The 27,825-nt window shown below is 44.6% G+C and overlaps 2 protein-coding genes and 1 pseudogene across 13 annotated transcripts in view; 2 read left to right on the top strand and 1 right to left on the bottom strand.

The window, feature by feature from the left end:
• Positions 1-6,663, top strand: part of LOC102158906 (protein ZNF738-like) — a 46,561-nt gene extending 39,898 nt beyond the window's left edge. For all 11 annotated transcript variants that reach the window (XR_002345350.1, XR_002345349.1, XR_002345347.1 and 8 more), the window contains one exon: positions 166-6,663. The gene's annotated coding sequence lies outside the window, so the exon portion shown is untranslated. The remainder of the gene's footprint in view (positions 1-165) is intronic.
• LOC110261304 (zinc finger protein 558-like) overlaps positions 1-27,419 on the bottom strand; it is a 29,618-nt gene extending 2,199 nt beyond the window's left edge. The window contains exons 1-3 of the mRNA XM_021097282.1: positions 27,320-27,419; positions 18,161-18,287; positions 5,320-5,388 (exon numbers count right to left, since the gene is read on the bottom strand). Coding sequence (XP_020952941.1) covers positions 5,320-5,388; positions 18,161-18,287; positions 27,320-27,397 — 274 coding nt within the window. The 5' untranslated portion in view covers positions 27,398-27,419. The remainder of the gene's footprint in view (positions 1-5,319; positions 5,389-18,160; positions 18,288-27,319) is intronic.
• LOC110261104 lies at positions 247-1,797 on the top strand (annotated as a pseudogene). Its single transcript, XR_002344918.1, has one exon. The product of XR_002344918.1 is annotated as a zinc finger protein 677-like (transcript).

Genomic DNA, 27,825 nt, shown 5'->3' with positions numbered 1-27,825 from the left:
GTGTGCTCGAAACTTTATTATCCAGGATCAGAGAAAAAAATTAAGGGAAAAAGTATAAAAAGAGAAAAAATCTATCACAGCGTCTGAAGACCATTCTTGAGAAACTTATGTATTATATTTTTTTGTAATTATGTAATTCAATATATTTATTTTCCAACTCAATAGGAATCTATTCTCCCGGACGTGCAATCAAGGATTTATCACCAAGAGAGGACATTGATACAGGAGAATCATGCCGTCTAGTGATACCGCAAAGGACTAAGTCATGGCATTCAGAATTTCGATCTCAAGGAAGACTCTGAAAATACCCAAAAGTTTGAGAGTGAGTGGGGATGTGATGCAAGACATTACAAAGAAGGGTTTCTGACCCTCAACAGAATCTCATAGAGAAGATCAGGATCATAAATCCTCAGTTAATTTTCCTCGGAGTGTTTCTGTAAGAAGTCACCCATGTGAATCTGTCATGCATGACAAGCTATTCCTGAGAAATGTGCTAAAAATGAGAAGTAACACAAGCACTGCTGGAAACAAAGATATAAAGCATCTGGAAAGCAAGACTGGAGGAAGGCTGCAGGCAGAGGTGGCCGAACTGTAGAGATTTCCAGCTGAGGAGAAAATGTATGAATACAGTCAAGTGGAGACGTCTGTCAGTGGTTCCTCAGTGTCATCATTTCAAAGAATTCTCCCTAGTGTGAAAAACACTTTGTTACCTGCACAACACAGGAGAACACACCCTAGAGACAAAGCTTACACCTGTAGTGACTGCGGGAAGGCTTTTAGCAAAAGATGAAAGCTCACAAGTCACAAGAGAATTCATTCATTCTGTAATGATTGTGGCAAAGCCTTTAACCAGTATTCACACCTCACCACACACCAGCGAGTCCACACAGGAGAGAAATCTTATAAATGCGATGTGTGTGGCAAGGTCTTCAGGTGAAATTCACACCTTGCAAATCACCAGAGGATGCACACCGGCGAGAAACCTTACAGTGTGATGAATGCGGCAGAGCTTTTAGCCAGTTTTCACACCTTAGCAGACATCAGAAAATGCATGCTGGAGAGAAACCACACGAATGCAGTGCATGTGGCAAGCACTTCACCCAGCGTTCAAATCTCACGGCACACCAGAGAATTCATACAGGAGAGAAACCTTATCAGTGTAATGAATGTGGGAAGGCTTTTATTGAACGGTCGCAACTTTGGGGTCATGAAAGAACTCATACTGGAGAGAAACTTTACAAATGCGATGAGTGTGGCAAAGCCCTCACAAGGCATTCATATCTTACCCAACACAAAACCATCCATACTGGAGAAAAACCTTACAGATGTCATGAGTGTGGCAAAGCTTATACGCAACTTGCAAGCCTCACCAGGCATCTGAAGTACATATGGAAAAAAAATCTGAGCCTCACATACATGGCAGCCCTTTTATCCCAAGCTTAATGTATAGGGATGATCAGAGATTTCCTAGTAGAAGGAAACTTGAAAGCAATTCAGACCACAGTTGCGGGTGTGTTCAAGCCTTACTCATCATGTGGGAATCTCGGTTGGCGAGAAGACATGCAGATGGTGAGCAGAAGCAGGGAAGATGCTCAGCGTCACTGACCGCACAGCAAGTGCGGAGCCAAAGCTCCACGCGATGCCACCTTGCGCCAGCTGACGACAGCCATCGTCGGACAACAAATAACGCGTGAGGATGTGGAGAAAAAGGAACCCCTTGTGCTCTGGCTGGGACTCTACACTGGTGCAACGCTCATGGGAAACAAGATGGAATTTTCTCAAAAAAAAAAAAAAAAACCCCAAAAAACTGGTCAGATGAGCCACGTGTTGCTCTTCGGGGTATTTACTGGAAAAAACCAAACACACTAATTCAAGAAGACAGAGGCACTTGAATGTTCACTGTAGCATTATTTCCAGGAGCCAAGATGGGGAAGCAACCATAGTGTCCCCTAACAGATGAATGGTGAGAGGCAACACGGTGTGGCCACTGCGCACAGTGGAGTATTACTCAGCCCGAGGACGTCTTGCCGTTTGCAGCAACAGGGAAGGATCTAGAGGGTGTTATGCTAAGTGAAGTAAGTCGGATGTGGAAAGACACGTTACACACCTCCCTTACACGTGGAATCAAAGAAACAAAAAAGACAACAAGAGATTCATAGATTCCAAGACCACACGTGCGGTTGTTGTCAGAGGCAAGGCCAGTAAAGGGATTAAAAGACAGAAACCTCTGGTTACAGAATACAGAAGCAATGGGAGGTAAGAGCCAGCATAAGGAATGTGTTCATAAATGTTGAGAGTTCCCACTGTGGCACAGCGGAAATGCATCCGATTAGTATCTGTGAAGACGCAGGTTCAGAGTTCCTGTCGTGGCTCAGTGGTTAACGAACCCGACTAGCATCCACAAGGACATAGGTTCGATCCCTGGCCTTGCTCAGTGGGTTAAGGATCCGGTGTTGCTGTGAGCTATGGTGTAGTTCACAGATGCGGCTTGGATCCTGCATTGCTGTGGCTCTGGCATAGGCTGGCATCTACAACTCCGATTCGACCCCTAGCCTGGGAACCCCCATATGCCGCAGGTGCTGGCCTAAAAAGCAAAAAAAAAAAAAAAAAAAAAAAAAGTTTATTAAACTGTTTTTTTTTTTTTGGCAGCATATCCCATGGAGCATGGGATATGGAAGTTCCCAGGCTAGGGTCACAGGAACTCCAAAAATGGAGTAACTTTGAGGACAGACAACTAACTACACACACATTGTTGTGGTTATCTCATGGAGTATGCAACGGCTACCTCATGGAGCAGAGCTCAAACGAACCATGTTACACATCAAATGTATTTCAATAAAGAGACTCCACTGTAGAGAGCAACCACATAAAACTAACGTACGTGGAAAGGCCTGTAACCGGGGTTCACGCCTTTCTTGATATCAGAATACACACCTTGGAGCTCCCCTTGTGGCTCAGCAGTAATGAACCCAACTAGTATCCCAGCATCCATGAAGACAGGGTTTGATCCCTGGCCCTGCTCAGTGGGTTAAAGGATCCCCTATTGCCATGAGCTGTGGTGTAGGTTGCAGATGTGGCTCAGATCCTGTTTTGCTGTGGCTAGACCTGCACCTCCAATTGGACCCCTAGCCTGGGAACTTCCATATGCTGCGAGTGCAGTCCTAAAAAGACCAAGAAAAAAAAAAGAGAATATACATCTTGGAGAGAAACCAACGTGTATGGCAAAGCTCATGTAAAGCTTATGCCTTGGAGTCCCCATCGTGGCTCAATGGAAACCAATCTGACTAGCATCCATAAAGACACAGGTTCGATCCCTGGCCTTGCTCAGTGGGTTATGGAACTGCCATTGCCGTGAGCTATGGTGTAGGCCGATGGCTATAGCTCAGGTTTGACCCGTGGCTTGGGAACCTCCACATGCCTCAGGTGCAGCCCTAAAAAAAAAAAAAAAACAAAAGTTTATGCCTCATGGGACAGAACAGTTTCTTACTAGAGAGAAATAATACAAATACGGAATGTGATGAGCTTTATCAAAACCATCTTTGAAATTATGGAAGAATTCACATCAGATGGAAACCACATACATGTGTCAAGGGTCTTAAGCAGTGATGCCAGGATATACCGCATAGAATTCATACTGGAAACATTGTCAGATATAATGCGGGTGACAAAATGTTCAGTGGATACACACACATGTGTGCGCGCGTGCGCACACACACAATTGTTTTTCAGCCGCACCTGCAACAAAAGGAAGTTCCCAGGCCAGGGATCAAATCTGAGCCTTAGCTGTGACCTGTGCCACAGCTGTGGCAACACCAGATCCTTAACCCACTGTGCTGGGCTGGGGAATCAAACCCACGCTGCCTCAGAGACAACACCAGATCCTTAGCCTGCTGTGCCACAGTGGGAACTCCCAGTGGATATTCTTAATGGACCACACATAAGAAAATTCATATTAGTGGGAGCTAAGTCTATTACTTTCGAAGATTAACCAACCTCAGATAGCATTAGAAAGCTTGCTACTGCAACCAAGACAACCCGGAACCCCTACTGGCCGAAGACAACCAGCACTTCTCTCTTCCTCGTATCTGTCACTCACCTCTCTCTTGGTTCTGCCATTTGATTCAACGATTCAGGGTCAAACTCCAGTCTGTCTAAGACCATCATGAAGCAGAGAGAAGACAGCGGTAAATGAAGCAAAGGGCCTGAAACCTCCCACGTAAAACTGAAATACGCCATTCAACTCGCAGCAAACGGGTCAGGAACTCAAACAGCCAAGCTAGCATTGAAATGTGCAAGGAACTGAGGTCCCTCCAAGGGAAGGAAGGGCTGCCCAAGTCCAGTGGCCGAGCTTGTGTTCAAAGGGCAGACATGTGTGATCTCGGCAGGATGGCAAGTAGTTGGAAATAATATTACATGTTCGTACAGCTTCTATCAGAAACAATGTGTCCTTCCTTTTCCACACAAAATACACTGAACCTTGCCTCAAAGGAGAGAAACCCTTCCCTCGCCAAGAAAAAAGAGGAACGCAGTGGGTTTTGGTCCCTAGCAGATGGGAGGTTTTTGGAGCCGATGCAGCCAGGGCCCTGAGCCGCACAGCCAGCAATGGGGAGTGAATGGGCTGCGGCTCCGTCTTTTTTTTTTTTTTTATAATTTTATTTTATTTTTTTATTTTTTTTTGTCTTTTTGGGCTCCGTCTTCTTCCCGAGAACAGACAATCCCGTGTTTTGTGTTCATTGTTCTTCCTTGAACCCAGTCACCTCCAGCAGAGTTCCGCAACTGCCTTCCCTGACCAATGAGCTTTCCTTCCCATAAACATGTACGTCCCCCAGGTGACTTTAAATCTGTGAGGTCACCCTTCTCGTATGGTACACACGCTCGCACAACTGCCACCAGTAAAACGCTATGTTGAATACAACACTTAGTGTTGTACAAACGAGTCCATTTCCATTAGTGACACCCACGGTTTGAGCAAGACACCTCTAACCTTTTAGACTGATGTTATGTCAGAGCCTTCCAGGTTCTCAGGCCTTCTGAGTGGAGCCACACTTGGAGTTTCTGTTTGTTTCGTGCAAAAGGAGTAACTTCGCAGAAGCCAACTTAATCAACTAACAGGTTACTTCCAAAGGCATGAGGACCAAAGCCATGATTTTAGATTTAACTTGCCCATGACCCTCAAAATACTTTGTAATTATTTTTTTAACCAAGTTTTACCGATGGGACATGAGGCAGTTATACCCTTTAGTCCTACATATTCATGATGAGGTAAGACCTTGATTATAATATGGTATCAAATGCAGTTGAAAGCAAAATGCCACATACCTTTTGCTTTTTCCTCTCTCCATTGGTGGAAGGGACATGCAGGGGTGATCACCCGCTCCTCGGACACCTCTGCAAATGTTTGGAGATGTGTTTTATTTCACAGTTGGGGTGGTGCTGCTGATGCGGGTCGAGCCCAGTGTGCTGGTAAATGTTCTACGATGCACGGTGTAGCTTCACACAGCAAAGAAATATCTGACCCATGAGGTCAGTGAAGAAAGAAGTTATGTCACATAAACAATCAAAGGAAAGCAGAAGTGCCAATATTACTATCACATAAAATAGATTTCTAAGAGAATAAAACTACCAAGGATAAAGAGCAAACAACGTAATGATAAACGGGTCGATCTACCATGATGACTAAGCAATCCTAAGCATATGAGCAACACAGAAGAGCTGCAAAACATGTGAAGGAACAGTTGACAGAACTGGAAGGGAAAAGACAACTCCACAATCACAGTTTGAGGCTTTAGTCCATCTCTTTCAATAACTGAAAGAATCAACAATGACCCAGAAAATCAGGACATGGATGAATTTAATAACATCAGATCATGGGATCTACTCAACGTTAGAGCAGCACTCGAAAACAGCGTTACTTATGTTCAGAGATATTTCTCAAGATAGCTCTCTTCTGGGCCATAAAATACTCAGCAAATTTAGTAACATGTAAATGATACCGAGTGTGTTCAATGCCTACCATGGAATTCAGCTGCACATCAAAAAGATTGCTGGAAAGTCTCCCAACACTGGAACCTAAACCACTTACCTTTTAAAAATCCATGTGTCAAAAGGGAAGACTCCAGGGAAATACACAAGCTGAAGCAAAATAAAACTACAGTATGTCACAATGTTAACTAAATTTATACCACGAGGGATCTTTAGAGCCTGACATATGCATTGAAGAAGAGGAATTATATCCAAGAGTAAGGTGCAGTTAAGAAGCCAGGAAAAACAAAACCAAACCAAAATGAACACAAATGAAGTGAAAGGGGAAAAAAAAGACAAAAATAAAAATTAAAGGAGTTAATTAAAGGAGCTTAAGGCATAGTTAGCTTAAGAGAAAAGAGAAGGGAGTTCCCGTCGTGGCGCAGTGGTTAACGAACCCGACTAGGAACCATGAGGTTTCGGGTTCGGTCCCTGCCCTTGCTCAGTGGGTTGACAATCCGGCGTTGCCGTGAGCTGTGGTGTAGGTTGCAGACGCGGCTCGGATCCCGCGTTGCTGTGGCTCTGGTGTAGGCTGGTGGCTACAGCTCCGATCAGACCCCTAGCCTGAGAACCTCCATATGCCGTGGGAGCGGCCCAAAGAAATAGCAAAAAGACAAAAAAAAAAAAAAAAAAAAAAAAAAAGAGAGAGAGAGAAAAGAGAAAATGATTTTCTTAAATCTGGAGGAGCAGGAGTTCCCGTCGTGGCTCGGTGGTTAACGAATCCGACTAGGAACCATGAGGTTGCAGGTTTGATCCCTGGCCTTGCTCAGTGGGTTAAGGATCCGGTGTTGCCGTGAGCTGTGGTGTAGGCTGCAGACCTGGCTCGGATCCTGCATTGCTGTGACTCTAGTGTAGGCCAGTGGCTACAGCTCCAATTTGACCCCTAGCCTGGGAACCTCCATATGCCGTGGGAGTGGCCCAAGAAATGGTTAAAAAAAAAAAAAAAAAAAAAGACAAAAATTAAAAAATCTAAAATTAAAAAATTAAAAAAATAAGAAAGCACAAGTTACTAATATCAAAAGAAACATTATATTACTATCAAATCTGTAAACACCAAAATGATGGCAAGAGACTACTACAAAAACTTCGCACACATATACTTCACAACTGATGAAATGGACCAGTTCCTCTAAACACAACCTACTGCACATGACCCACGTGAAAGGGACTGTCTGAATACTTTGAATTGCAAAGTGAATTTGGAATTTTAAAATTCCCACTTTCCCCCAAGAGAAATCCACCACCACACATGGTGACTCTTAAGAGCTTCACGTGCTCTCCAGTGCTTCTGCCTCGGCATGCACTGGGTGTCGCCAAGGGCTCTGGGGTCCTGCACTGACACCTTTCCCCTCCCCAAGGGCCCTAGGTAACAGCCCACAGAGTTACAGTCAACAAAAGCTCTTGATAGGACTCCTTCGACTGCCCTCCCTGGGCCCCCTGCTTTTTGATGGCCGCACCCGTGGCATAGGGAGTTCCTGGGCCAGGGACTGAGCCTGGGCAGCAGCTGCAACCTACGGGAATCAAAGCCGTGCCTCTGGAGCCACCGGCTGTTGCAGTGAGATTCTTAACCCCCGCCCACAGCGAGAACTCCTCAAATGCCCCTGTGATAACCATTCCCCCCCATCGCCAGTGGCTTCCCCTTGTTCCACTTTGCATGACACCCCTTCCCCCTGGTGAAGTTCACCAAGCCCTACTTGGTTTAAATGGACCAGTCCTGCCTTAGGCTCGAAACCTCAGAGCACTCCATCCAGTGACCTTAATGAAGAAACACGCCCCGGGCCCTGCCCCGAGCTTGCAGCCTGCATCCTACCTTGACCTCTCACATGGCTCTTCACGGTGTCCCCTGCTGCTGCTTCACAGCGTGTGTGCGTAATCAAGCTCTCCACTTACCACGTCCTGTCGCCCTCTGTTGAGTAGGAGCTGAACATGCCACACCCAGCACGGAACTCTAACAAAATTTGGATTTTTATGTTGAAAGTTACACAATGGTAAAGAAAGGTGACATTTTTAAACATGGTCATCTTTCTTTTTTTTTTTTTTTTTTGCTTTTTTTGGACACACCCCAGCATATGCAAGTTCCCAGGCTAGCGGTCAACCTGGAGCTGCAACTGCCAGCCTACACCACAGCCACGGCAGTGCGGGATCTGAGCCTTGTCTGTGACCTACACCACAGCTCAGGGCAACGCCGGATCCTTTAACCCACTGAGAGAGACCAGGGGTCAGACCCGAGTCCTCATGGATGCTGGTCAGATTCATTATCGCTGAGCCACAAGGGGAACTCCCAAAACGTGGTCCTCTTAATGAAACACGTTTACTGACTTGTTAGAGAAACAAACATTGTTCAGTGACTGAGGTCACGGCACAGAGATGTCAGACCGCCCCAAACTGAAACACACAGTTAAGGCATTTTCTCATCTACAGAAAGCTTTTTTCCTGTACACTTCAGATCATTCTAAAATCAATGTGGAAAGAAAAAAGAAACAGAAGGATGAGAGTATCTGAAAAATACTCAAGTGGCTGGAATCACTCCACATCATCTCAAGATTCCTAAAGTAGTAACAGCCACTCTTTGGTATTGGTGGAGTGACAGACATTGAGACCAATGGAACAGAATGGAGAAAAAAAATTAGCTAATCACAGTACCACTGACCCTTGAATAACAAGTTTAAGGTCTGCAGGTTCAGTATATATGCTTTTTTTCCCCCCAATAAATACTAGTGTAGTCTTACAGGATCTGAGCCTGACTGAGTCTGTGGATGCAAAACCCTGGGTACAGAGAGTCAGCTATAAAGTTATACATGGATTTTTCTCTGCTTGGGGTGGTCACTGCCCTAGCCCTCTGCATTGTTTAAGGGTTAACTGTGCTTCCAGCTGATTTCTGACTAAGCTACTAAGGTAATTTAATGAAGGCAGGATTTTCAAAAAATGGTGCTACATCAATGGAATATTCATAGTAGGGGGAAAAAAGGAATCTCCACCTAAATTTCACATCTATACACATATTTTCTCAAAGCCTGAAATGTGAAAGTATAAAACTCTGCAAGACAAGAGACACACAGACGAAAAGTCAGGATCTAGGACTTGGGGAAGAATTCTTAGACGTGGCACCAGAAACACAATTCATAAGAGAGAAAAAAAAAGGGTAAACTGGACATGAGAAAACCTAAAGTTTTGGTCTGTGAAAAGCCGTGCTAACATTTTTTTTTCTTAAGGAATTCCAACTGTGGCGCAGTGGAAATGAATCTGACCAGCATCCGTGAGGATGAGCTGCAATCCCTGGCCTCGATCAGTGGGTTAAGGATCCAGCGTTGCCACGAGCTGTGGTGTGGGTCGCAGACACGGCTTGGATCCCGTTGCTGAGGCTGTGGCGTAGGCTGGTGGCTGCCCCTTCAATGCGACCCCTAGCCTGGGAACCTCCATATGCCTTAAAAAGACAAAAAAAAAAAAAAATTTTTTTTTTAAAGGTGTATAATAGAAAATATCTGCATACCACACATCTGCCAAGGGAGTAACAGAATGTATAGAGAATGCTAGATCCACAATCGTGAGAACAGAAATAGAGTTAGGAAATGGGCAAACACACAAACATCTCACTGAGGCATAGAAACAGTGAGAAAACAGGCAAATGAAAACATTTTCAGCAAGTGTGAGACCTCAGCACGTCCCGTTTCATCCATGTTAAACACTGGCTTCCGTCATGGGTCATGGACGCACTCTCTACGTAACTGTGGCCACGTCCTTTAGGAATAGGAATTGCAGTTCCTGAAGGGAACAGTGTTTTTTCCCAGAAACATTCCCACCTCCCCAAGCATGCACTGTCTCTCCACGACATCTGAATGGATACTGCAGTTCTGGGAGCAGCTGGTAGGTCAGAACCACAAACGTATCTCAGGGACTGGGTGTGCCTACACCCCCCGCCCGCAACTGGCACAGCACACTGAGCCCACGGATCTGGCAGCAGGAAGGAATCAGGTGGATGTTTGCCTCTTTGGGTCTGAGACAGAGCTCTAAGGGAAAGAGGTGTATAAGCAGTTGGGGTGAGTAAGCTCATCTCCAACAGGTGTCTCTGGAGTAGAAACTAGTCCAGTGGCGGAGTTCCCATCGTGGCGCAGAGGTTAACAAATCCGACTGGGAACCACGAGGTTGCAGGTTCGATCCCTGCCCTTGCTCAGTGGGTTAAGGATCCGGTATTGCTGTGAGCTGGGATGTAGGTTGTACACATGACTGGGATCCCGTGTTGCTGTGGTGTAGGCCGGTGGCTACAGCTCCCATTCGACCCCTAGCCTGGGAACCTCCGTAGGCAGCGGGAGCGGCCCTAGAAATGGCAAAAAGACAAAAAAAAAAAAAAAAGGAAAAACTAGTCCAGTGGCAGAGTCACGGTAGGAGGAATAATTCCTGAGAAATGGACTCAGTGTGCAGAGATTCGCTAGCGGCCCTAAATACCACCATAATTCCAGACAGCTGCTGATACGCTTAATGTCATCTGCACTGGTGGTGGTGGCTGTTTTATCTGTGTAGCATTTAATTTGATATTATGGTTTATCTAAGGTTTTAACTCTAATATGCCCAAGATAAAAACAGCTTGTGACACTACTTGCTTAATAAAGAGAGTGGTTGTTTTAAAACCTGCACGCGGGAGTTCCTGCTGAGGCGCAATGGGATCAGCAGTCCTGAGAGCACTGGGACACAGGTTTGATCCCAGCCTGGCACAGTGGGTTGGGGATCTGGTGTCGCGCACCTGTGGCTTAGGTTGTGACTGTGGCTCGGATCTGATCCCTGGGTGAGGAACTCCATATGCCACAGGGAAGCCAAAAAAAAAAAAAACAAACAAACAAACAAAAAGACATCTTACTAATATATTAATTGCATATCACACTTTAAAAAGACAAATTTGGGAACCACGAGGTTCTCATGGTGGCTTAGTGTTAACAAACCCAACTAGTATCCATAACACAGGTTTGATCCCTGGCCTCGCTCAGTGGGTTAAGGATCTGGTGTTGCTGTGGCTGTGGTGCAGGCTAGCATCTACAGCTCCGATTAGACCCCTATGCTGCAGATGTGGCCCTAAAGAGCAAAAAGAAAAAACCATACAAAATCCATGAGATGCAGCAACGGCAGTCCTAAGAGGGAAAGAGGGAAGTTCATAGTAAGAGCAGCTATTCTCAAAAAGAAGGAAAATCTCGAATAATCTAATCACCATCTCAAAGAATTAGAAAAAGAATAAACAAAGCGTAAAGTCAGCAGAAGGAAAGAAAGAATAAATATCAGAGAGGAAATATAATATAGAGATTAATAAAAGGAAAAAATCTTTAAGGCCAACAGCTAGTTTTCTGAACAAACAAAACTGACAAACTTCTGGCTGGGCTCACAAAGAACAAAAGAGAGATAATAATAAATAAGAGATAAAAATAGAAAAAAATCATAAGGCAATACTGTTAACAGTTATAAACCAACAAAATGGACAATCTATGAGGAATATACAAGTTTCTAGAAACATACAGCCTCCCAAAGCTGAATCAAAAAGAAACAGATAATCTGAACAGAGTTAACTCTAAAAGTGAAATAGACTCAGGAACATTAAAACTCCCTAAAAACAAAGTCCAGGCCCAGATGGTTCACTGGGGAATTCTACCAAACATACGAAGAACAACTTATACTTACCTTTTTAAAAACTCTCCCAAAAGATTGAAAAGGAGGGAACACTGCCAAAGTCATTCTACAAAGCCACGATCACCGTTACACCCAAACCAAAGATACTACCAAAACCCAAAATTTTAGTCCAGTATCTTTGATGAATATATACACTCAACATATTCAGATCAAAGTGATATGCCACACCAACAAAAGACAAAAACCACATGATTATCTCAATAGATGCAGAAAAAGCATTTGATAAAATTCAACATCCATCATTCATAAAAACTCTGACTAAAGTGGGTATAGAGGAAATGTATCTCAACATAATAAAAGCTACATATGACAAACTCATAGCCAACACAATAATCAACAGGGCGAATATGAAAGCCTTCCCACTAAATGCAGGAACAAGACAAGGATGACCACTCTCACCTTTTCTATTTGACATATTATTGGAAATGCTAGCCGCAGCAATCAGACAAGAAAAAGAACAGGCATACAATTTAGAATGGGAGAGGTAAAATTGTCATTACATGCAGATGACATACTGTATTACAGAGAAAACCCTAAAGATTCTACACAGAGTTATTAACACTGGCAAATGAATCACCAAGGTAGTATGATACAAGATTAATATACAGAAACATGCTGTATTTGTCTACACTAACAAGGAAATACCAGAAAGTTAAAAAAAAAATCACATAAAAACAAAACTAAATAAATAAATAAATAAATCCAGGAATAAATCTAACCAAGTAGGTAAAGGGCTTACATGGTGAGAACTATAAGGCAAAGATAAAGGAAATCAAAGACAATTCAAAGAAATGGAAAGATATCCCATGCTCATGGATTGGAAGAATTAATACTGTTCAAATGGCCATACAACCCAAAGCATCCTACAGATTTAATGAGATTCTGATCCAATTACCCATGACATTTTTCACAGAACTAGAACAATATTCCTAAAATTTATATGGAATAATAAAAGGCCTAGAATTGTCAAAACAGTCCAGAAGAAAAAGAACAAAGCTGGAACATAATTCTCCTGCACGTCAGACAATACTCTAAAGCTACAGTAATCAAAACAGTGTGGTACTGGCCCCGAAAGAGAAATATATATCAATGGAACAGAACTGAAAGTTCAGAAATAAACCCATACGCCTATGGTCAATTCATCTTTGACAAAGGTGGCAAGAATATACAATGGAGAAAAGACAGTCTCTTTAGCTGGTGGAGTTGGCAAAGCTGAACAGTTGCATGTAAATCAACAGAGTTAGAAGACTCCCTCATACCACACACACACAAAAATTAAACTCCAAACAGCTTCAAGACTTAAATATAAGAAGTGATGATATAAAACTCCTAAAAGTAAATATAAGCAAAACATTCTCTGACATAAATCATGGCAGTATTTTCTTAGATCAGTCACCTAAGGCAAAAGAAATAAAAGCAAAAAATAAACAAATGGAACCCAATCAAACCTATAAGCTTTTGCACAGCAGAGGAAATCATCCACAAAATGAAAAGATGACCTACGTACTAGGGAAAATACTTGCAAACAGTGTAACTGACGAGGGCTTAATTTCCAAAATACAGCAAGAGCTCATACAGCTCAGTCAAAAAGACAAAGACCCCAGTCAAAAAATGAGCAGAGGACCTAAATAGACATTCCCCCAAAGAAGACATACTAATGGCCAACAGGCACATGAAAAGATGCTTCATATCTCTAGGGAAATGCAAATCAAAACAATGAGGTATCACTCACACTGATCACAACAGCCACCCTCAAAAAGTCTCCAAGTAGAAAATGATGGAGAGGGTGTGGAGAAAGGGGAACCCTTCTACACTGTTGGTGGGAATGTAAATTGATGCAGCGACTTTGGAAAAAAGTGTGGAAATTCCTTAAAAAACTAAAAATAAAGTTAGCATATGATCCAGCAATCCCACTTCTGGACATACATCTGGAAAAGATGAAAACTCTAATGCAAAAAGATCTATGCACCTCAATGTTCACAGCAAATTATTTCGGTTTTTTTCTGTTTTGACCACAGCCATGGTACATAGAGGTTTCTGGGCCAGGGATCAAATCTGAGCTGCAACTTACACCACAGCTGCAGCAATGCCAGATCCTTAACCCACTATGCAGGACTGGGGATCAAACTTGTGCCATCACAGAGATAATATCTGATACTTAACCTGATGTGCCATAGTGGGAACTCCCCACAGCAACACTATTATAATAGCCAAGACATAGAAGCAACCTAAGTGTTCACTGCCAGATGAATGGATACAGAAGATATGGTATATATACACAGTGTAATATCAGCCATAAAAAAAGAATGAAATGATGCCATTTACAGCAATAGGGATGGACCTAGAAAAATCAGAGTGAAGTCAGAGAAAGTCCAAATATTATATATCACATGTGTAATCTAAAAATGATACAAATGAACTTATTTACAAAACAGCCTCACACTTCAAAAACAAACAAGTTACAAAAAGGTAAAAAAGGGAAAGGAGGATAAATTAGGAGTACGAGATACTATATAAATTATATAAATGACAAAGATTTACTATATAGAACAAGGAGGTATGTTCAATACCTTATAATAATCTATAATGGAGGCATATGCAGTATCTTATAATAACCTATAACGGAAAATAACCTGAAAAAGTATATACACGCATATAAAAACAATCTCTTTGCCGTACACCTAAAACCAACACAATACTGTAAATCAAGTATAATTCAATAGAGAGAGTTCCGGCTGTGATGCAGCAGGTTAAGGATCTGGTGTTGCCCCAGCTGTGGCTCAGATTCGATTCCTGGCCCAGGAACTTCCATATGCTGCAAGGTTGGGGGGGGGGGAGGGGGGAAAGATATATATATATATTTCAAGAGAAAATAATTGGTAGCATGAACTTAAAAAAAAAGACATTGAGGAAATAAATATCCACATGCAAAGAATGTAGCTGGACTATTATCTTACACTGTATACAAAAATTAATTGAAAATGGATCAAAGACCTAAATAGACCAGAATGTATAATGTAAACTTAGGGAAAAACATGTTGACACCGAATTCAGCAATGACTTATCAGAGAGAACACCAAAAGCACAGACGACAAAGTAAAAACAGCTAAATTGTTGACTACATCAAAATTCTAAACTATTGTGCATCAAAGCACACTCAATCAAGTGAAGACTATGAAATGGGAGAAAATGTTTGTAAATGATACATCCGATGATAGGTAAGTATCAAGAGTACATAAAAAAACTCTAAAAGCCTCTGATCACCAAATTCTACCATGTGGGGCCATTCCCCAATTCTTACATATTGAAAATATAAAAGAACACTATCATCAAAATAGATGATTTATTTGTTATTAAATAAACGAAAATTAAGACCGTTCGGAGTTTCCCATTGTGGCTCAGTGGTTAACGAATCTGACTAGGAACCATGAGGTTGCCGGTTCGATCCCTGGCCTTACACGGTGGGTTAAGGATCTGGTGTTGCCGTGAGCTGTGGTGTAGACCTGCGGCTACAGCTCCGATTCGACCCCTAGCCTGGGAACCTCCATATGCCGCGGGAGCGGCCCTAGAAAAGGCAAAAGGACAAAAAAAAAAAAAAAAAAAAAAAAAAAAAAAAAAAAAAAAAAGAAAATATAAAAGAACACTAAGAATATCATCAAAATACAGATGATCTGTTATTAAATAAACAAAAATTAAGACCATCCATAACGCACAGAAGTGTACAAAGCAGCAGTGCCTTGTTTCATTTTTTTGCTCTTTAGGGCCACACCCGCGGCATGTGTAAGAATACTGCAACATATGAGGGCAAGGATTCGCCATACAAATCTTCTGTTAACAAGTAAACCCATCCAGAGAGTCCACCAGAAGATGTCCACTAATAAAAGTGGATTATCGCAGCAAAAAAACCTGGATAAAATTTCAGACCCTAGGAATATGTATTTCGAAGATTTTGGAGACAAATCAGACCAACTTCAGAGCATATGAAACCAGGAACGGTCTACTTATCCGACTGAGAAAAGCACGCCGAGAGAGAAAAACAATTTGAGATAACGGGGGTCAAGTATCACAGGATCCAGAGGCAGGACCAACTGTTCTCTGTCCCCAGATGCCAAACTAAGAGCCCAAAAGATTTATTGATGCTCCCCTTGCAGGACCAGGGATCAAAGAGAGGACCTCTCTGTCCACTGTCCTCACAGCATTCCCGAGTGACAATCACCTCAGCTCCAGCCAATCTGCCTGTTACACACATCACTCAAGCAAGCACGGGGGCAAAAAGCAGACCTGAAGAAACGGCTGGGGAATCTAAAGGAGCAGACAGGGCCTGAGCCAGCTGCATGCAGCCTGCGAGGTGCAAACTGGAGTTAAAAAGCAGCCGGTGTTTTACTATGTTCTGATTACATCTTCCAAGAACAGCATATGGACATGCAACTGACCCGGGGCCGAGGGCTGGACTCCAGAGGCGTAGGTCTCCTCTACATGGACCAAGCAATGCACATCCAGTGGAGTCTGTCCAGGAGGAGAGATGAGGGGGCAAGAGACCCCTTGCAAACAGTCCACCGCATGCTTCTCAAAGTCAGGCAAGAACAAGTTCAGAGAAGTCCGATGAGAGTGTTGTGGATCAGGATAAAAACACCGACTTTACCCCTGTTGGAGCTGCAGCACCACTGGAGGGAAAGAATACACTGTCCATGGCGAAGGACAAAAGGCTAAGTTGGAGAAAAGAAAGCTTTCCTCTGAGTTCGCAAAACAGAAACCCCTTTTCCCAGAGACCTGTCCCACGATGGGAGAATTTCCCAAACACTATTAACGTTGCAGCTTCCTCTCGGCCCTTCTGAGATTTAACCTGGGCTCACACTTTTTATTTTTTTGGCCGCGCCTCTGGTATGTGGAAGTTCCCAGGCCAGGGATCAAACCCGCCCCACAGCAGCAGCCTGAGCCACAACAGTGACAATGCTGGATCCTTAACTGCTGAGCCATCACAGGACTCCATGTACACACTTTTGATACATTCCTCCTCGTTTGGGTTTTTGTTTTGTCTTTTTTGTCTCTTTAAGGCCACAACCACGGCACATGGAGGTTCCAGGCTCGGAGTCCATTCGGAGCTGTAGCTGCTGGCCTACACCACAGTCACAGCAATGCCAGATCCGAGCTGCGTCTGCGACCTACACCACAGCTCATGGCAACGCCAGATCCTTAACCCACTGAGTGAGGCCAGGGATCGAATGGATGTGTCTGCATGGATGCTAGTCCTATTTGTTAACCGTTGAGCCACGATGGGAACTCTCTCATTTGGTTTTTAGATATTTTTATCTGACTCTTTACAGTCCAGGGTGAATTCTCTGACCTCAAAATGGAGATAAGTCAGATCAGAAGCAGAAATTCCTGCTTATTAGAAGTTAGAAACATGAAAGCCACAATTTCAGCTCTTTGTTCAGCTGCAGGAATGAGGACATTACAGATGGGAGGAGAAAAATATTTTACAAATGCATCCATGCCTGCATCTTTCTGAATGCATACATAATAGCATACTACGCAGATATCCAACTCTTTTTCAAGAACAAAAGAATCAAAAGCACAGGAGTGGGAGTTCCCGTCGTGGCGCAGTGGTTAACGAATCCGACTAGGAACCATGAAGTTGCGGGTTCGGTCCCTGCCCTTGCTCAGTGGGTTAACGATCTGGCGTTGCCGTGAGCTGTGGTGTAGGTTGCAACGCGGCTTGGATCCTGCGTTGCTGTGGCTCTGGCGTAGGCCGGTGGCTGCAGCTCCGATTCAACCCCTAGCCTGGGAACCTCCATATGCCGCAGGAGCGGCCCAAAGAAATAGCAAAAAGACAAAATAAGTAAGTAAATAAATAAATAAATAAATAAAACCCTTTCATAAAAAAAAAAAAAAGAATGACTTAAAAGGGCAAAATTAAAAAAAAAAAAAAAAGCACAGGAGTAGAAAACAGGAAACTGGGTATTTTAAGTTTCCAATCAGGCTTTATAAATAATTAAGTTCTTAACTCCTGGTGTATTATGAAATAGGCAGATCACCTGATGAAAATTTAAGTTTAAACTTTTTTTTTTTTTTGCTTTTTAGGGATGTACCTGCAGCATATGGAAGTTTCCAGGCTAGGGGTCAAATGGGAGCTGCAGCTGCTGGTCTACACCACAGCCACAGCAATGTGGGATCTGAATTGCATATGTGACCTACACCTCAGCTCATGGCAACGCTGGATCCCTAACCCACTGAGCAAGGCCAGGGATTGAACCCGAATCCTCATGGATATTAGTTGGGTGCATTATCACTGCACCATGATGGGAACTCCAAGTTTAAACTTCTGATGCCACTTTATGAAGCTTTTCATGTCTGAGTCAACAGGGCTTTGAGATCAGTCAAGCAATGCACAGACTTCCAAGAGGCACACAAGGAAAACGCAAAGATACCCAAGGGCAGATCCCGACTCCCGGAGGGAAGCGATGCTCACCCAGGGAGAGCAGGTTCCTGCAGGTCTCCAGCATCACGTCCCTGTACAAGGCCCTCTGCGCAGGGTCCAGGCAGGCCCACTCCTCCGGAGAGAACTCGATGGCCATGTCCTCCAAGGTCAACTCTTCCTGAAATGAAAACACATTTAACCAAGAGGCCCTCAGGAGAATTAATTTCACACAAAGTGAGGAGAGAGGGTTAACAATCAATTTGGTTGAGGGAGTTCCCGTTGTGGCTCAGTGGGTTAAGAACCTGACTAGTATCCATGATGCAGGTTCAATCCTTGGCCTCAGTCAGGGGGTTAAGTATCCAGCATTGCCATGAGCTGTGGGGTAGGTCACAGACATGGCTTCAATCTGGCATTGCTGTGGCTGTGATGTAGGCTGGCAGCTGTAGTTCCAATTGGACCCCTAGCCTGGGAACTTCCATATGCCACAGGTGTGGCCCTAGAAAAACAAACAAAAAAGGTCAATTCAGTAAGACACGATTATAAATACATACATATACACCACACACACACCCCTAACATTAGAGCTTCTAAAAAATATGAAGCAAAAATTAACAGAAAGGGAGTTTCCTTCTCAGCTCAGCAGTTAATGAACTAGGATCCATGAGGATGTGGGTTCGACCCCAAGCCTCACTCACTGGGTTAAGGATCTGGTGTTGCCGTGAGCTGTGGTGTAGGTCGCAGATGAGGCTTGGATCTGGCAGTGTAGCTGCAGATCTGATTATACCCCTAGCCTGGGAACCTCCATATGCCGAAGGTGTGGCTCTAAAAAGCAAAATAAACAAACTCACTCTTTGCCTGCCCCTTTGCCTCATGCTGAATTCTTTCTGCACTGAGACAAAAGAACCTGAGCTTCAGTAAGTCCTGACACCAGGTAAGCAGTTTCAATTACAAGACAGTGGGTTCAAGTCCCCTCCTAAGCCAGGGATTGTGAGCTCCAGCCTGAGGTGTGGGTGGGTTCAAGCCCAATTTGAGTTCTGGGTGGGTTTGAGTCCCATCCGAGAAGGAGTGCAGTTTCCCAACTACTAGTGGAATATTCTCCACAAGAGACCATTTGTTGAGCCACAAAATAAATCTTAATAAATCTAAGAAGACCAAAATCATAAAAAATATCTTCTCTAACCACAACGAAATGAAGATAGAAGTAAACAGCAGAAGAAAAAAACTGTCCCAAAATATGAAAATTAAGCCCATTCATAAAAAAAGCCAATGGGCCAAAGGAGAAATCAAAAGGAAATTTTTTAAATATCTGGAAGAAAATAAAAATATACCAAAATTTATAATATATGGTGAAAACTGTAGTAAAAGGGAAGTCTACACTGAAAAATGCTTCCGATAAAAGAGAAAAGATCTATTTTTACACCTAGAGGAAACTGAAAAAAAAAAAAACTAAACTCAAATTTCAAAGAGGTAAATAAGAAAGATGAGAGCACAAATGAAACAAAGTAGATACACATTTTTACATGTGTGTTTATATATAAACAAGCCCGAAGTTGGTGTTTTGATCAAATTAAATCTACAAACTCTTAAACTAAGAAAAAAAATGATTCAAAGAACTAAAAACAAATATAAAGGGGGAGATTACAAGTGAAGTCACAGAAATTTTTTAAAGGACATAAGAGAGTATGGTATGAACAGGCAAAAAAAATGTCTAACATAATCTAGAAGTGACAGGAAAAGTCTTAGAAACACATAACCAAGTAAGTATCACCAAGTGACACCAAGACAAAAAATATGAACAGAATTCTAATTGAAGAGATTTAAGGAGTGATCAAAAACATCGAGCAAATAAAAATCTAGTACCAGATGGCTTCACTGCAGAATTCTACCAAATATTTACACACGAATCACCTCATATCCTGATAAAAATCTTTTCAGGGAGCTCCTGTCATGGCGCAGTGGTTAACGAATCCGACTAGGAACTATGAGGTTGCAGGTTCAATCCCTGGCCTTGCTCAGTGGGTTAAGGATCCGGTGTTGCCGTGAGCTGTGGTGTAGGCTGCAGACGTGGCTTGGATCCGGCGTTGCTGTGGCTGTGGCTGTGGCATGGGCCAGCGGCTGCAGCTCTGATTAGACCCCTGGCCTGAGAACCTCCATATGCCACGGGAAGCGGCCCTAGAAAAGACAAAAAGACAAAAAGACCAAAAAAAAACAAAACAAAACAAAAAAATCTTTTTAAGAGTTGAAGAGGGAACATGGCAAATTTGTTCTATGAAGTTGGTATGATTCTGATACCAACCTGGAGAAAAACACAAGATGAATACTGATGCAAACATCATCAACAAAATACAAACAAACCAAATTCACAGCAAATTAAAATGATTTTAGCAGTTCCCATAGTGGCTCAGTGGGTTACAAACCAGACTGGTATCCATGAGGATGCAAGTTTGATCCCTGGCCTCGCTCAGTGGGTTAAGGATCTGGGCATTGCTGTGAGCTGTGGTGTAGGCCGCAAACACAGCTCAGATCTGACGTGGCTGTGGCTGTGGTGTAGGTGGCAGCGGCAGCTGCAGCTCTGATTCAATCCCTAGCCTGGGAACTTCCATAAGCTGCAAGTGTGGCCCTAAAAAGAAGGGGAAAAAAAAATTCTTACACCGTGACCAAGTGGAACTTATTCCTGTAAGGCATCAATGATTCGACATACAAAAATCAATTGATGTAATATACCACAGCAACAGAATTAAGGAAAAAACAACATGTGATCCTCTCAACCGATGTGGAACAAAGAATTTGACAAAATTCAACAATCTTCAAGATAAACACTCCACAAATTAGGACAGGTAAACTATTTCAACATAAAAACGCACCATATGTTAAAAGCACACAGCTAACATCACAGGCAAGGGTGAGACAGGGAGAGCTTCCCTCCCATCAGGACGGAGGCGCGATGGACAGTCTCTGCCCCATTGTTCAACAAAGGACTCAAAGCTCTACCAGAGCCCTTAGACGAGGGTTAAAAAAAAAACAAAAAAAAAACAAAAGTAAAGTTACCTTTTTTAGTAGCTGACAAGCTCTTACAGGTAAAACTGTAAAGATTCCCCAAGAAAACTGTGACATCCAAAACCAATTTTATTTATTTTTAATTTTGTATGCAGATTAAGACTATGACTTCTATGTGCAGCTTCTTGATCCTGGTTGATAGAGCGCAGACCGTGCCTCCAGTTGGGGCCCTAAGCAATCCCTGCTGATGCTCTGTCTCCAGTCCACAGGCATGAAGCCCCGCCCAGGACAATGCCCTGGGGGGGCCTCTTCACAAGCTCCAGGTCACTGGGTCACGGGGAGAAGGAATCTAAGTGGAGATGACAGGCCCCAAGAGAAGGTGTGAACGGACAGTGTCAGGCAGGGTATTTCAGAGTCAAAAAAGATTAGTGAGTCCATGGAGTTCCCGTCATGGCTCAGTGGTTAATGAATCTGACTAGGAACCATGAGGTTGCGGGTTCGATCCCTGGCCTTGCTCAGTGGGTTAAGGATCCGGTGTTGCTGTGAGCTGTGGTGTAGGTCACAGATGCGGCTTTGATCCTGCGTTGCTGTGGCTCTGGCGTAGGCCGGCGGCTATGGCTCTGATTCGACTTCTAGCCTGGGAACCTCCATATGCTGCAGAAGCAGCCCTGGGAAAGGGAAAAAGACAAAAAAAATAGGGCACCTCAGGAAGGAGACGGAAGAACCGAGAATGACTTGACCTGAGAAAGACCCATTCCTGACTCCTTTCTTCTTCCTCAGGCAATGGGAGTCTTGAGAAGTTAATCTTGAGAGTTGAAAACATGCTGTTCCAGGCTTAAAATCAACACTCCCATTTCTGGTGCCACAACCACACGCACAGGGGAGGGTTCACCATGTGGAAGAGACAGGCCTCTGCTGGCCACGGTCCCAGGAGGGACTCAGGACAGGAGACTCCCATGGAGACCAACAGGGGAGGGTGCCCACACTCTCTTGAGATCATGCTCCCCTCTTGGTGAGGCCCTCACCCACACTGCAGCTGTGGGCACCTCAGCTGGACCCCACAACCCCCTGCAGGTCACAGACCAGCCCTGCTCCATCCCCCGTGCAGAGCAGAGCCTCCGCCCCCTCAGCCCAGATCCCAGCCCCCAGGATTGGGAGGACGCAGAGCCTTGCTGCTCAAGGATGGATCCGGATTGGAATCACCTGGGGGACCTTAACTATTACTAAGGCTGGGCCCCACCGCAACTTTTTTTTTTTTTTAATAAATTTCATTGGAGTATAGGTGACTTATAGTGTTGTGTTAGTTTCAGATATATAGCAGTGAATCAACCATACATATACATACATATCCATTCTTTTTTATTTTATATATTGTCTTTTTAGGGCTGCACCCACAGCATATGGAGGTTCCCAGGCTAGGGGTTGAATCAGGGCTGCAGCTGCCAGCCTACACCACAGCCACATCAGATCCAAGCTGAGTCTGGCACCTACACCACAGCTCATGGCAATGCTGGATCCTTAACCAACTGAGCAAGACCAGGGATCGAACCTGCGTCCTCATGGATGCTAGTCAGGTTTGTTTCCGCTAAGCCACGACTACCCATATCCATTCTTTAGATTCTTTTCCCATCTAGGCGATCCCAGGGTATTGAGTAGATTTCCTTGAGCTAACAACGGGTCCTTGTTACCACCACAACTATCTGAAGGGCAATCTCTGGTCAGACTCTACATGTACAAGTAAGATGCCTCAGTGATCCACTGGGAGGCTTGGGTTGAGGGCCCCTCTGGAGGAAAGCCCAGCACACCTTCCCTTTTCCAGCATAATCGAGGTATAACTGACGAATAAAAATGGTGCGCACATCAAGTATACAATATGATTTTTTTTTTTACCGGCCACACTTGTGGCATGTGGAAGTTCCCGGGCTAGGAATCAAACCCACTCCACAGCTGCGACCCAAGCGGCTGCGGGGAAAACTCCAGATCCTTAACCTGCTGCACCACAAAAGAACGTGGTGGTGCAAACACTTAATTGATGCTCCCTCAGCAAATTAAGCACACAGAAACACAGCATATGAATACCTACAGTCAGAATGGTGTGCATTAGATCCCCAGAACTTACTCATTTTAAACCTACAAGCTTGAAACCTTTGACCAATATCTACCCCGTCTTCCCTAACACTGGGCTCCTGGTAACAACCTTCGTACTCTTTTCTGAGTTTGACATTCTAGTTTGAACCTGTAATATTCTTCTATGTCTGGGAGGCTTATTCACTTAGCATGTTAAGTTCACTTGTTTTGTCATAAATGGCAAAATGCTTTATTTTTTAGGCTGAATGATATTTCACTGTCTATATACACCCTCACCCCTACGGGTTCCTTATCCATTCTTTTGTCAACAGACATTTTGGTTCTTTCCCTAACTTGGCTATGGTGATAATGCAATAATGCTCATTGGAGTGCAGCTAATTTCCTTAAAATACTGATTTTGTTTCTACCGGATATCTAGCCAGAATAGTTTTGATAGATCGCGTCCCTGTGTTTTTTGTTTTTGTTTTTGTTTTTTTTGCTTTTTAGGGCCGCACCCACAGCATATGGAGGTTCCCAGGCTAGGGGTCCAATCAGAGCTACAGCTGTCAGCCTACACCACAGTCACAGCAAAGCCAGATCCAAGACACATCTACGACCTACACCACAGCTCACCAATGCCGAATCCTTAACCCAATGAGCAAGGCCAGGGATCAAACCCACAACCTCATGGTTCCTAGTTGGATTTGTTTCCGCTGCGCCACGACCAGAACTCCTGTTCTTTTTTAAAATTAAGGAATCTCCAGAGTTCCCGTCGTGGCTCAGTGGTTAATGAATCCGACTAGGAACCATGAGGTTGAGGGTTCAATTCCTTGGCTCGGCTCAGTGGGTTAAGGATCTGGCATTGCCATGAGCTGTGGTGTAGGTCACAGACATGGCTCGGACCCCAAGTTGCTGTGGCTCTAATTCAACCCCTAGCCTGGGAACCTCCATATGCTGCGGGATCAGCCCAAGAAATGGCAAAAAGACAAAAAAATAAAATAAAGGAATCTTCATACTGTTTTCCATAACAGTTGTACAACTAACATTCCTACCAACAGTGCACAGGGGTTCCCTGTTCTCTGTACGTTGTGTTTGTGTGTCTGTGTGTTTTGGGACAGAAAGGGAGAAGGTAACAGAGGAACCAGCAACTGGCCTGGCAACAAGAAAGTCCCTCTGCCTTCCTGAGGATGAGCCTCTGTATTGCACATGCTGCGGTGCTGCCGGCCCTCTATGATTTGTGAAACGACCTTTCCCCACACAGGACTCAGTCTCCTGAGACAGGATTCTGTTACCTGACAAGTTGTGCCCACAGACCCATACCTAGCGAGTCTTCCCTAATGGAAACCTTCTGCCTTTTTTTTTTTTTTTTTTTTTTTTTTTTGGTTTTTAGGGCAGCACCCACTGCATATGGAGGTTCCCAGGCTAGGGGTCGAATTAGAGCCACAGCAACTTGGAATCCGAGCCATGTCTGTGACCTACACCACAGCTCATGGCAACGCCAGATCCTTAACCCACTGAGCCGAGGCCAGGGATCGAACCCTCAACCTCATGGTTCCTAGTTGATTCGTTTCTGCTGCGCCACGTCGGGAACTCCACCTTCTGCCATTTGAAGCTTGGTACTCATAATTTCTCTTCTGGACTCAAACTTACAAACTCTCATGGGGTCCAACACCCCATAATATACCTCCCGTCCTGCTATAAAATACCAGAAAACACTCTAAGCTCTAATATCTAGTGCATTCATGAACGGAGTAACACACATGACGACACCTCAAGAACTCTAGATGCAAGACACCCTATTTTAATTCACAGCAACTGAGCCTGAATACTGTAATCTCCAAATCTCATAATAAAAGCGAGACGTCTCTAATGATGCATATGCCCCAGTGAGACCACATTTCTTCCAAGGAAACACTCCAGATTCTTTAAAAAAAAAAAAAATTTTTTTTTTGGCAGGGGGAACGACCAGATTCTCTTTTGGTTATTTAAAAGTGTATCTAAGGAGACAAAAAAGAAAAAAATTAAAAAAAAAAAAGTGTATCTAAAACTTTCTTCCCTTGTAACCTCAAATACTCAGATATCAAAGGTAACCCATAAAATGATCTGAGATCTTCCCTACATTACTTTTTCTTTTTTTTTTTTGTCTTTTTGTCTTTTTTTTGTTGTTGTTGTTGCTATTTCTTGGGCCGCTCCCACGGCATATGGAGGTTCCCAGGCTAGGGGTCGAATCGGAGCTGTAGCCACCAGCCTACGCCAGAGCCACAGCAACGCAGGATCCGAGCCGCGTCTGCAACCTACACCACAGCTCACGGCAACGCCGGATCCTTAACCCACTGAGCAAGGGCAGGGACCGAACCCGCAACCTCATGGTTCCTAGTCGGATTCGTTAACCACTGCGCCACGACGGGAACTCCCCTACATTACTTTTTCTAGTTCTGCTTTCCCTCCCAATACTATAACTTGCATCTACTAACCCCAAACTCCCAGTCTATCCCGTTCCCTCCCCTCCCCCATATTACTGTTAATTCTACAATGATTCTTGACCTTCCAAAGATCCAACACAAGTCACTTGCGGAGTGGAGGCTGTGGAACACCCTCTAGACATGTAGCCTAAGGACAAAGCACCCATCTTCCTGCACCCAAGCATCCTCATAGGCTCACAACCCTGGCTGAAAATATTTCTGAACCTAAATCCACTTCCTTCATTCCCCCTCACACATGACCATAAAAAAACCCAAATAAACCAATGCATGGAAACCCTCAGTTTCAGCAATGTCCCAGTGAACTTAAGCTAAGACACTATGGCACCTTAAACCATGCAATGAACCCTGCCACCCATAAACCAACATGAAGGGCTCCAGCCAGAACCGAGACGATGCTTTTGCCAACAGTTCCACATGCCTCTTGAACCCAAAACGAACAGGTACACACACCGTTCACGGGGCTCATGCCCACACTTGCCGCCACATTCCTTCTGCAGACCCTTACAGGGTGCTCTTCTTACCTGTCACCTTGCCTCTCCCCGAATTCCTTCTGCGCTGAGGCATAAAGAACCTGAGCCTCATTAAGTCTTGAGACCATGTGTGCGATTTCAATTAAAAGACAGAGGTTTCACCTCTATCCCTGTTACACTGTCTTCCTCCCAAATCTCCAGCACTCCAGGTGGCTCCCTGCTCTCTTCCTGTTTTTCTAGGCACGGGTCCTCTTTCTCTCCCAGCAACTGTGGCTCAGAAGGCCACGGTTCCAACACTTTTATCCTCGCCCCAAACCTCCTTGGGTGAAGTGCCTCCTCACTGTTGTCCTCCCTCCCTCCTACTGTTGATCCAGGTATCCCCTAAGTTGCTCTTCAATCCTTAAAGGTCAGGCTTTTTAATTTACTTCTCTATTTTATTCACCTGCCACAGTCAAGACTCAATTGCTTTCATTTCACTGTCTCTTTACAGGTCCTCAGCCATCCTCTATGTTCCCACCAGTTCGCTCTCATTCTTTCCTCCCCAGTTTTTCTATTTCTCTCGCAGTTATTGTCTCTGCTTCTTCTGATACTTTTCGCCCACGTATTTTCATGGGATGGTGACTGAATAAGATGCCCGCCTACCGGAAGTGGCCGTTTTCCAACACTGGGTGTCACAGGGTGGCCCAGGTCCTCTCTTCCAGTGCGGGGAAGGGCTGACTACGCAAGTGAGGCCCTCAGGGCAGAAGGACCGGCCTGAGGAGCCGCGAGGGCAGAGGGGATGGAGGGAGGGAGGGAGGGTGTCTCCGGAGAGGGCGGGCTCCCGAATCCCAGGACCAGGGCGAGGACGCGGCCTCTCCGGGAGCGGGGCGGCCGGCACTGCCCTCTAGCAGCGGGGGGCGAAATGGGGGCTCGGATACTCCTCGCAGTAGACTTTACGTAAGGGGGCAGGAGGTAGTAAAGGATTTTAAGCAAGAAAACGTCGCGAAAAGCGGTATCTGCGTGGACCGAAAGCGGTAAAGCCGAGGACTCTGGGACCAGGCACAGCGCAATTTAAAACTCAAAGGAACACATACCCGAGCTATAAGGACGACGCCAGGATTTACTTGGGGGCGGAGGGCCGGGTTGCTGGGATTTTAGATTCCTAGCGACTTCCAAGACCCTGAGGGTGGAGTTACGGGGATGGCGAAACACACCTTTACACTGCAAAGGAGAAACTTACAGCGGAACCCTCTCCGCGTTCTCCGCGTCTGGTCCCCCGAGAAACTACGCATGCGCAAAGCTAGAGGCGGGGCTTCCGGTGTCGGGACCTGGGCGGAGTGCTACCGGCGAGGGGCGGGGCGAGGACGGAGCCCTGGTCTGCGAAGGGAGCGCGGGGGCGGGGTAGGGATGTCATACCCCCGTACCTTGAAACTGCTTATTTTTTCAGTGAACTGTTGGAAGACAAGACTGCGAGTCGCAAGTTGAAGCTAGAAAACAGGGGTAGCCCAAGCTGTCCAGTGTGACCTTTGCTCCACACTACTTCCCGTCTAAAAAAAGACTGCGCGTGCGCGGAGTGAGGTCGCTCATGGAGCAGAGCCCCGTGGAGGAAGGGGCGGGGCGTGGGGAACCTGGACTTCCGGAAGGAACCCGAGAGCGAGGGAGGGGCGCCCCTAGGGGCGTGGCCTGCCTGGCTCTCCGCCTCCCTCTCAAGTTAACAGCT

The sequence above is a fragment of the Sus scrofa genome, chromosome 6, assembly GCF_000003025.6.
Source record: "Sus scrofa isolate TJ Tabasco breed Duroc chromosome 6, Sscrofa11.1, whole genome shotgun sequence".
Taxonomy (NCBI): domain Eukaryota; kingdom Metazoa; phylum Chordata; class Mammalia; order Artiodactyla; family Suidae; genus Sus; species Sus scrofa.
This window is presented reverse-complemented; position numbering and strand designations above follow the sequence as displayed.